Below are 11,380 nucleotides of genomic sequence, written 5' to 3' on the forward strand. Positions count from 1 at the left end.
CTCCCTCAGTGGATCTGTTTGCCAGTCAGCAGAATGCTCAACTGCCCAGGTTTTACACACGTTTTCCGGATCCAAGGGCGGAAGGGACCAACGCCCTTCTCTCTCCTTGGCCACCCGGTCTGATGTATGCCTTTCCTCCCACCAGTCTCATTTCCAGGGTGGTGGAGAAGATCCTAGCAGACAGAGCGGAGGTGCTATTGGTGGCGCCTCACTGGCCTCGACGTCCATGGTTCTCCGACCTGGTGGCACTATCGGTGTCACCACCGTGGAGGATTCCGGACCGGATCATCGCCCTCAGTCAAGGGAACCTGCAACACCCGGATCCCCAGTGGCTACATCTAACCGTGTGGCACTTGAGAGGAGCAGGCTGAGGCAACAAATGCTACCAGAGAAGGTCATTGATACAATACAGGCAGCACGACGTCCGTCGACATCAAGAATTTACCAGGCAACCTGGCAAGCGTTCTGTAAGTTTTGTGAACAACGTCATCTGAATCCAAAGGAGACATCGGTAATTCCGGTGTTGGAATTTCTGCAGAAGGGGATAGACCGACCGGGGGTTAGCCCCTAACACCCTAAAAAGGCAGGTGGCAGCCCTTGCCACTATGATACAAGTTCCAGAGGCACGCTCCTTGGCCTTCCACCCATGGGTGAGGGATTTTCTACGAGGAGCTACAAACAAACACAGCCCGCCAGTCCGGAGGTTTCCGTCATGGGACCTTACACTGGTACTCAAAGCATTGACTAAACCACCGTTTGAACCTTTGAGGTCCATTTCCCTACGATTACTATCTATTAAAACGGCCTTCCTGGTCGCAATCACGTCGGCACGCAGAGTGTCAGAAATAGCGGCATTATCAGTCAGGTCGGACCTCTGTATTTTTTATCCAGACAGAGTTGTGCTAAGATTGGACCCCACCTTTATACCAAAGGTGAACTCTGCATTTCATAGGAAACAAGAATTGATATTACCTGACTTTTGTACTCATGGAAATCATCCATCTGAATTGCGATGGCACAAAATTGACGTCGGACGAGCTCTGAAAATCTACATCAGACGTACGGAAACGTTCAGGAAATCTGAACAGTTGTTCATATCATTCTCGCCACATAGGATGGGTCTAGGCCTGTCTTCTAAATCCATTAGCCGATGGCTCAAGGATTGTATCATGGAAGCTTACAAGGCTAGGGACCAGACCCCACCATCAGGACTGACGGGTCATTCAACACGTAGCGCGGCCACATCAGCTGCCTGGGCCACGCAAGCATCCATAGAGGATATCTGCAAGGCCGCAACCTGGGTGGCTCCTTCCACCTTTGTTAAACATTATAAGTTGGATTCGTTTGCTTCAGCGGACGCAGCGTTTGGAAGGCGTGTTTTGCAACGAGTTTGTGCCTCCACGACGTCCCTGACAAGACCTTCTCCCTCCCATGGGCCTTAATCTTTGGCATATCCCATGTTGGACTCTCCTTCCAGCTGCAGTGGAGAAGGACCATTGTACCTACCTGAACGGTCTTCTCGCTGCACTGGAAGGAGAGTCCAAACCCACCCGGCACTGTTTAAGTTCAGGGACGCCGGAGTTGGGGAGACATTGTTTCGTTGGACAGTTGACAATAAAAATTGGTTATCCTCTTACATTGTCTTCGTTTTTAAAACTGAGCTCATGGGGGATACAAGGGGGCGGTACCCAATTAATATGTAAATAATTAACTCAGTCTCTACCAATAAGATTGGTTAACTACCCATGTTGGACTCTCCTTCCAGTGCAGCGAGAAGACCGTTCAGGTAGGTACAACGGTCCTTTAGAAGCGACAGCGCATGCTCCTTTGGGCATCCTTCAAAGGGTGATGGACCGCCTCTCTCCAGGAACTAGAGGTTGGAGCAACGTCGGGGATTGGAGAGAGGATGTCCATGGGAATCACCGGATCCAATTTCCCACGGGGATTGGAGGGTGAACTCCTCCCACACGTGAAGGGGCGTGGCTTGGATCCAGGTGAAGGTGGTTACCTTCACCTGGTTCAGCAGGAGTTTTTGCCCAATGTTGCCAAGGAATTTTCTGGTAGGAATTTCCGCCCCGTTAGTTTTGGCCTCTGCAGGTCCTTAGTTCGTTCTGAATTTAAATATTTAAATTGACGTATTTAAATTTATTTAAATTTATGTTAATTCAATAAATGACCCATATTTAATCCACAACATGTCTCAGCGTCGTTACTCAGCATCCGGGGGTAATTGTGTTTTGTCTGTAAGAGAATGAATAAATATTTTTCATTACCTAGCGCAGGATTAGCTGTGTTTCAGTCTTTTCATTTCAATGGGTTTAAACGTATTTTACTCTTGTGTTGGATTATGGCCAATAGTTTGAATCCAGCCTTCAATAGAAGCATTTGCAATGTGATATAAAATGTAGAGATCTGTGCCTTTTTAGTGGAGCCGTGTCCTGACATGCCAGCATAAAGCTCAAGCATGTGCATCAACATACATTTTTATCTCTTCCCCAAAATGTGATTTTATCATGTTTTTTTTCTTCAGGGAGATCGTGGACCGCTAGGGCCTCCTGGTGCTCCTGGGGAAGATGGAATGAGAGTATGTCATTCTTTTTTTTTTACCTGCAAAATAAAAGTTTAAAGGAAGTGTTTCTTTCATGCTTAACTCCTTTCTTTGTTGTCTTTCTTGAATTAAGGGAGAAGATGGTGAAGTTGGACCAAGAGGCCTTCCAGGTGAATCTGTAAGCAAAGCTTCATTTTTGTTTAGTAATCATGATTGCTTTTGTTGTGAATCTATTTGTCTCTGAAAAATGTATATTATAGTCTGCCCAGGGCATCATTTTGGAATCAAATTTAATTAGGGGACAAATTCAATTGTTTTGCTCATAAACAGTTTTTAGTTCCTTATTTCATGTTGAAGTAAGCTAATGCTATTTCCTTTTCTTATTGATAAATCTGTGTTTTTTATTTATGAATACCCATGGCCATTTTTTTCATCCATTTCCTTATTTAATTTTAGTGAGTTTCACCACGAGTCCCGCTTAGAGAATTTTATCACTGCAACAATTTGTGGATCCATCTTATATGAATAAAAGCAGAATTCACATTGATCTTTTAGAATTTATTGGCTGTCATAGGAGAAAACTACACCACCACATACATGGCAGAGTCGGGATTAATTTTTAGTTTTTGGATTAATACATGTATGCAACAAAGAATAGAAGTTATTTTCCCTCTTGGATCTAAAGTTCTTATGTATATACTTTTGCAGGAAGGTATATGTCAGTGATGGCAAACCTTTTTTTCCTGGGGTGCCGAAATCATATGTATGTGTGCTATCGCGCATGCATGAGTGCCCACACCCATAATTCAATGCCTGGGGATGGGAAAAATATCCCCCCATCCTCCCGGAGGCCCTCTGGAGGCCAGAAATGGACTGTTTTCCAACTTCTGGTGGGTCCAGTAGGCTCGTGTTTCTCACCCTCCCCAAGCTCCAAAGACTTCCCTGGAGCTGGGGGAGGGTAAAAATGCCCTCCCCATCCCACCGGAGGCTCTCTGGAAGCCAAAAATGCCCTCCCAGAACCTCTGTGCGAGCCAAAAATCAGCTGGCCGGCACACACGTGCACGTTGGAGCTGAGCTAGGGCAGTGGCTCATGTTCCAGCAGATATGGTTCTGCATGCCACCTGTGGCACCCGTGCCATAGGTTCACCATCACTGGTATATACTATCCATATGGGGATTTTTTTAAAAAATTCTGGATAAAAGTGAATTAATTGTATGGCAACTTTCTATTGATCCCAGAACCCTCAAAATAGATTAGTAAAGGGAATTTCCACCATCCATGTCTTTTTGTTGGGAAAAGGAAAATAGTTCTGAACTTCAAAGTTGAGATGACCTTGATTTGAGGGGAAAAAAGATCAGCAATTAGTGGCTTTTCAAATTGCTCTCAAAATGGCATCCCTTAATTTTCAGTTTAAACTATATACTTTTTTGTAGCTCTGAAAGTACATTACTATATATAATTGTAAATGTATATTTATACCTTTGAGTCAGTCTTGATTCCTGATGACTATATGGACAAATCCATGCAGTTTCCTTTGGAAGTGGTTTGCCCTTGCCTCCTTCCTAAACTGAGAGAGAGAGGGCCTGGCTCAAAGTCACTGAGGCAGGACAAGAATTCAGTCTCCTGATTTCTAGTCCAGTGTCTTTAATCACTTTTTAAAAATGGGCTTCCATAGTTATAAATATGTGAATCTAGAAGAGGAATATGTTACTGTCGTTCCAAAATAAATAACTGGAAGATTTCTGTTAAAGAAGCCTTTATTTGGAACCCATTCATTTATATAATCCTGTTTAAGGACTGAGAATAAGTAATGACAATATAGACTGAATTTCTTGGATTAGAGAGGCTAGTTTGATTTTTCAATATATATTCTGACTAAGGTAGCTAGGTTGAAAAAGTTTTTATTATTATTAGGGGTCAGTTTTGTATTCAGAAAACTAACAAAAGTCCTTTTGATTTTGTTAGATATATTTTTGCTAGGCTAAAATTACTTTCTGCTCATTTTTAAAGGCCATTTTAAGCTCAATATTGTACAAAAAAGCACATGTATTCAATTTACAACAGTTCATTTAATGACTGTTCAAAGTTTACAACAGCATTGAAAAAAGTGACTTATCACAATTTTTCACACTTACAAATTTTGTAGCATCCTCATGATCAGGTGATCAAAATTCAGATGCTTGGCAACTGGTTCATACTTATGATCATTGCTGTGTCCCAAGGTCCCGAGTCTACAGAGAGGGGCAGCATACAAATCTAATAAATAATAATAATAATAATAATAATAATAATAATAATAATAATAATAAAAGATCATGTGATCAACCTCTGTGACGGACAACAAAAAGCAATGAGAAACACAGATTCACTTAACAACTATGTTACTTACTTATCAACTGCAGTGGTTCCCTTAACAACTGTGGCTAAAATGGGGCAAAACTCACTTAACCAATGTCTCAGTTAACAAATTTTGGACTCAGTTGTTATTGTAAATCAAGGTCTACTCCAGAAATAAATATTTCCTTATCTGATTAATCATTTTACATAATTTGCTAGCCAAGAATGTTTTATAGTAGAAATGTCTTAGTAATAAGAGGTGGGATGAGATCTTCACATCAATAAAATCCCATTTTGTATATCGATAACTGCCACAAATGAAGGCAAATATACAAGTCCCAGCATAATGTTGCAGAATTCCATCTGGGTCGATCATCAGGACTATAAGTTTGGTCTTCCAAGCTTTCAGACTCTTACTGCAGCTCATCCTCAGGGAATTTCTTTCTAACAGAATGTGTTTTTTGGGCTAACAATTGATCATTGTGTTCCCTATGCATTCTTGTAGATATGCCTTCATGAGATAAAAATTCTACTTAACACCACATATATACAGATTTACAATAGGTAGCCTCATTCAAGACCTACTCAATGTTGTCAGATTTTTCATACAGGTTGCATATTTCCCCAAAAATAAGATTGGGTTTTGTAGTAATTTTTGCTCCAAAAGATGCATTAGGGCTATTTTCCTGTTGGGTCTTATTTTTCGTGAAAATAAAATACTAAATGCATCTGTTTGGATGAAGATCTTAACAGGTTTATTTTGGGGGCAGCTGTTATATTACAAGCATCCTGAAAGATCATGCTAGGGTTTATTTTCTGGTTGGGTCTTATTTTGGGAAAAATACAGTAATCACTTGTAGACTTCAATGTGGCTTTTGTGCATTGGAAATTGGGGCTGTCAGTATACATGGAAAAGCTAGGCTACAGCAGTGAAAGTTCTCTGGCTTATGAATGTAGTGAAGTGATGTAGATGGTTGGTGATCCAAAGGACAGTTTTTGATAATATTTGTCTCAGCAATTTGCATCTTGTCAAGAAAGGAAAAGGAAAAGGCCTTAAATCCACTATTGCCATTTATGTACTACTGTTTTCTCCATTGTACAAAACAAAAAGAAGAGGAAGACTGGATTATTTATCTCAGTGATTGATAATAATTGGTTACAGAGCTCTTTAACCTTTGCCATTTTCTTTGGGTTTTGCTGGAGGTCTTTCAGTTACATTTTTAAAAAATGTATTCTGTGAACCAAAAATTAACCCTAAGCAACATTTTTTTTCACAGGGTCCACGAGGATTATTGGGGCCCAGAGGAACTCCAGGGCTACCAGGACAACCTGTATGTATTTCAAAAAGAAATACCTTGAAATTTCAAAATTTCCTTTGAACGTGATGGTGACCTATATCAGTTTTTCTGGTTTTTTTTAATGTAGGGAATCCCAGGTGTTGATGGACCATCAGGCCCAAAAGGAAACCTGGTATGTAGATTCAATTCTTTCTCTTTGGGTAGCAGAGGCAAATACCTTTTTTCCCCCAAAAAATCCAAAATAACAACCTTCAAATTTATAATTCTCCTATTCATGTCTTCAGTGCTTTAAATTTATTTGTGTGTTCTTCAGATATTTTGGATAAAAATAAAATTAAAATGTGCATTTTATCCTTAGTATGAGTCTTCTGTCTCTCTGCCAATACATCCTTTGAGGTGCTAAAGAGGACAGAGATTAATCAATCTATACTGCCAAATAAAATTAGAAAAGATACACAATGGAAGGGATATCAAATGGGAAGTATGGAATTAAAATTAAATTTATTTGCAGACGATGCTATAATAGTTACAGAAACACCAATAGATATGATTAAAAGAATGATCACAATACTTCAGGAGTTTAAAAACCAATCAGGGTTAAGAGTGAATATAGAAAAATCAGAAATCATTTGTTTAAATACAGGGCCTAAAGAGCAAATTGAAATAAGGAAGGTATCGGGTTTAAAACTGGGTAGCAAGAAAATGAAATATTTAGGAGTATGGTTATTAAAGAATCCGGAAAAAATGGTGGAATTTAATTATAATTTAATATGGAAAAAAATTCAGAAACAAATTAAGAATTGGAAAAATAAAAATTTGAGAAGATTGGCCAAAGTAAGAGCTTTAAAGATGATGATTATCCCAAAAATGCTATATATTTTACAGGTAATGCATGGGACCTTCCCAATAAGAAAGATAATAGAATATACTGCCAAATATGGTTTGAAGACTCCACGGAACAAAAAAAAAATCTGGAGGAGAAATCAATACATAATTCCTCCACTTTTTCTGTAAACTCTGTGTATTTTTCAAGTGAGGATATGAAACGATGAAGAGATTAATATTCTCCTGTGCATTTGTTATAAAACAGGGTCCACAAGGGGAACCAGGACCACATGGGCAGCAAGGCAATCCAGGCCCACAGGTAAGCCCTTGTTTGATAGCTTTTGCCAAACATTCAGGAGAGTCAAACATGAAAAGTTTGAATAGAAACATAGAAGACTGACGGCAGAAAAAGACCTCATGGTCCATCTAGTCTGCCCTTATACTATTTCCTGTATTTTATCTTACAGTGGATATATGTTTATCCCAGGCATGTTTAAATTCAGTTACTGTGGATTTACCAACCACGTCTGCTGGAAGTTTGTTCCAAGGATCTACTACTCTTTCAGTGAAATAATATTTTCTCACGTTGCTTTTGATCTTTCCCCCAACTAACTTCAGATTGTGTCCCCTTGTTCTTGTGTTCACCTTCCTATTAAAAACCCTTCCCTCCTGAACCTTATTTAACCCTTTAACGTATTTAAATGTTTCGATCATGTCCCCCCTTTTCCTTCTGTCCTCCAGACTATAGAGATTGAGTTCATTAAGTCTTTCCTGATACGTTTTATGCTTAAGACCTTCCACCATTCTTGTAGCCCGTCTTTGGACCCGTTCAATTTTGTCAATATCTTTTTGTAGGTGAGGTCTCCAGAACTGAACACAGTATTCCAAATGTGGTCTCACCAGTGCTCTATATAAGGGGATCGCATTTCCCTGGTTTCATATGCCCTTACTTCCTTTCTTATCTTAAAATGTTCCTGGTATAAGAAGTAATAAATATTTACATTATTTTTTGACAAATATTCCAAATATAATTAGTTTTTTGGGGGGTGGGTTGGGGAGAGATGACTGGTTTGGTACAAACAGGAATAGCAATAGAAAAAGAGAGTTCATTTGGGATCATGACATTGGATCATGACATCATTGCCAGCAGAACTGTTTTTGGGATGATCTTGTTTTCTCCCTTAATTGTGTTTCATTAAAAAGGAGCTCCTGAGGAAAGAATTCTTTTTAATGAAACAGCTCTAGAGAAAATAGTTTCTATGAATGTTTAGTTTTCTTACAATGTGCTTTTCATGTTTTCCACAGGGGCTCCCAGGTCCACAAGGTCCAATTGGCGTTCCAGGTGAAAAAGTAAGGAATATTCCTTTGCTGAATAATCAGCAGCAAAATGTCTGCTTTCTTAAGATGTGGTCTGATATTTTTTCCTAAAATAAATTTCAGCTACCAATCCATTGGTAGATACCAATCAGCTACTGATACTTTTCTTATGACCTTATTCACGTGTACTCTCTGAAGAGAAAAATCTGCAACTTGGGGCATGCATAAGTTCACCAGTGTGCCTTCCGTCCCCTGTCCAATTGTCTCTCCTTATCTCATTTATCTTTTCTTCCTTTCAAATATGTTCACCTATACTTTTATATCTTTTCTTCTATTCTTTTCTTTACTTACATTATTACATATCTTTCTCTTCAATGTGTATTATGTATTGGACAAAATAAATAAATTATATATATTTGCATTATCCTGTTTTCTACTTACCTTGAATATACAATATCAGAGTAAGTATCATTTTCTATATTTGAAAGTGCTAATTTCCACTTCTTCAGCTTTGCCACTTGTATGTAAGCGCTTTGAAGTAGGACAAGTTAGGAGGCACATCCCACAATTTTGGCTATAGCTCTTATTGATATAGATATGATACATAATCATGATCTCCTGACTTGAGTTTTCCTTTCCTTTCCTATTAGACTCCAGTGAATTAGGGTCAAGTCAGTCTCATCTTAATTGTCATGCTTTCTTTGTTTTCTAGGCCTTAAGCATGCTTTTTTTAACAAAAACAAAAACAAAACCTGTTGTTTTCTCCAAGTTTGTCTCTGTGGCTCTGTACACCACAATGTCTTTATTTCCCCCTAGAATCAATGTCTAATGGAATCAATGATACTTGAAGTGGAGTCAATGACACTTGAAGTCAAAATAGCAATCAAAGAATAAACTAATTATAATGGGCCCTTGGAATATAATTTCCTTTTTATATTGATGGGAGAGTGAAGCCAGTTTAAACAGAAAAGCTTGAGCTCCCTTGCTCGCTGTGAAAAACCAGCCTGGTTCTTGAGGTTCTTTATATCAATTAGAACCTGTCCTTATGAGGTCTTTGCGCTATTATGAGGAACATTTCTAAGCACATCTATTTCTCATAGAGATGATATGCATACATGGAATGCTTGAAATGGCCCTCGGCTCCTATCAGTTTCATGAAGATGAGATAGAGATGTAGATTCTGGCAGACTTCCCTGGCCCCAGCATATCCATGTTCTAAGGGAAATACTCTCAGATGCCTTTCTATGAGGCGTTATTAATCTGCACTGAGCAACATCAAAATTCAATGTTGAAGAAGCTTCTTGGATGAGAAGTGAAACATCTTCGGAGGAAGAAACAAATCCAGTTGTCTTTTGAAAGAACTGGATGACTGAGAATCTTCATAGTCAACATCAAGATAGTTTCTGTGTGGACTAATTTTCCATTATATCAATTATAGCCTACCGGTATTTCTTTTCCTATCTCTCTCCATTCTTTGGGTTCTTTGATCAATCATCTTTAACCATGCATTGTAAGTGGTGATGCAGATGAAGATTTTGCTCATCTTCAGTCTCTGTAATTGTCACAGGTAGAGCACTAAGTGCTGTGGGAGTCTCCTTTATCTTTGGAGATTCTTTGTTAAACTAGAACTCTAGAAATCAGATGTCCATATCTCAGAAATAGCTACCACATAGAAGATACCTTCTGTAGGACAGGAATGAAATGATGCTATAATAGAAGGAGCCATACTGCATCAATAAGACCTTCTCATACCAAGCCAGCTACAACGGTGAATTCATATCTTTGATCCATACTGTGATCAACACAGTATACATTATGTTAATCTCTGAATTCAGGTTTAAATGATTTCATTTAAATTCACGTCATTCCTAAAAAGTTACATGTTTACAAGATGCATCTTCTCACATGCATGAGGGCATAAAAAGTACTGTGCTGAATTAGACAATTTCATGGTAGCCAAAACATCTTGGAAACCCATAAGCTGAACACAAGCACAGTAGTGATCATGATAGTGTGTCAGTTTTTGCAGGTAGATCAGAGAGGAAACTCAACCAAATGAGCTAATTCTTCTTTATCCCAAGTCTACATTAATAGAATCTTGGAAGTCTGATACATATTTCTCACCCTTTTTTTAATAGCCTGAGAAGTTAGGTGGGATTCTTTCTGAGTGTCTCTTTCCATCATGCAGGCTGTGCCCTCTCTTATTTGATTAAAAGCAGCATCAACCCTCTCTCCTCCAAGGACATTCCCACACAGAATTACATCCTGAAAGACATGACAATGAAGATAATTAAAATAAAATATACTTCTGCTAGGGACTTTTACCTGAAAGCAAAAAACAAAAAGAAACCCCTCCGCTTAATTGGAAAGATTGTGTTAGATTTTTGAGAATACTTTGATAGCAATACATGTGAAGACCATTCCTTCAAACACGTATGGTATCTACTGCAGTATCAATTCACCAATCCTCTGCAACTATTAATCAAAAGTTGCCCTGGCACTGTCTGATTCCAATTGATGTTAGGGGACTCTGGGACTTGAGTAGATACATGACAAATACAAACAACCTTTGTTCTGATGAAGCAGAACTTCTATAAAGGCTGAGAAATTAGTTCTCCATATACAGGTGTCCTAAAGTTTAAACTCCGAGCTTCTTTCTCCTACCCGTTTGTAATAATGCCTCTCTCTCTCCTTCTCTTCCTCTCTCCCTCTATTTCCCTCTCTCCCTCTCCTTCCCTCTCCCCCCTCCCTCTCTCTTTCCTTCTCCCTCTCTCTCTCTCTTCCACCCTTTTTTCAGCTGGCCCTGTGCACTTGCCCTGTATGGTTATATTTGGCCCCAAGCTCCTCATGCCCATTTTGCAAGCTCCAGCTCTCACAGATGTGTAGCTTCGTAACAAAGTATAAAGGCTAACAAAATGTTACTTTTACTGACATAACAACAAAGCCAACACTTCTTATTCCAATCACATGACAGTAGATCTGATTAGAAAAGGGTAGATTTGATTCAAAAATTTTCATCAGAGTACATAGTTCAAATATCGTACCAGTGTGCAA

General features: G+C 39.0%; 1 protein-coding gene across 1 annotated transcript in view; it reads left to right on the plus strand.

Annotated features, from left to right (window-relative positions):
- Window positions 1-11,380, plus strand: part of COL11A1 (collagen type XI alpha 1 chain) — a 308,095-nt gene that overhangs the window by 150,746 nt on the left and 145,969 nt on the right. Inside the window, exons 19-24 of the mRNA XM_070748567.1 lie at window positions 2,531-2,584; window positions 2,682-2,726; window positions 6,164-6,217; window positions 6,312-6,356; window positions 7,275-7,328; window positions 8,315-8,359. Of these exons, the coding sequence (XP_070604668.1) occupies window positions 2,531-2,584; window positions 2,682-2,726; window positions 6,164-6,217; window positions 6,312-6,356; window positions 7,275-7,328; window positions 8,315-8,359 (297 nt within the window). The remainder of the gene's footprint in view (window positions 1-2,530; window positions 2,585-2,681; window positions 2,727-6,163; window positions 6,218-6,311; window positions 6,357-7,274; window positions 7,329-8,314; window positions 8,360-11,380) is intronic.

The sequence above is a fragment of the Erythrolamprus reginae genome, chromosome 3 (assembly GCF_031021105.1).
Source record: "Erythrolamprus reginae isolate rEryReg1 chromosome 3, rEryReg1.hap1, whole genome shotgun sequence".
NCBI classification, from domain to species: domain Eukaryota; kingdom Metazoa; phylum Chordata; class Lepidosauria; order Squamata; family Dipsadidae; genus Erythrolamprus; species Erythrolamprus reginae.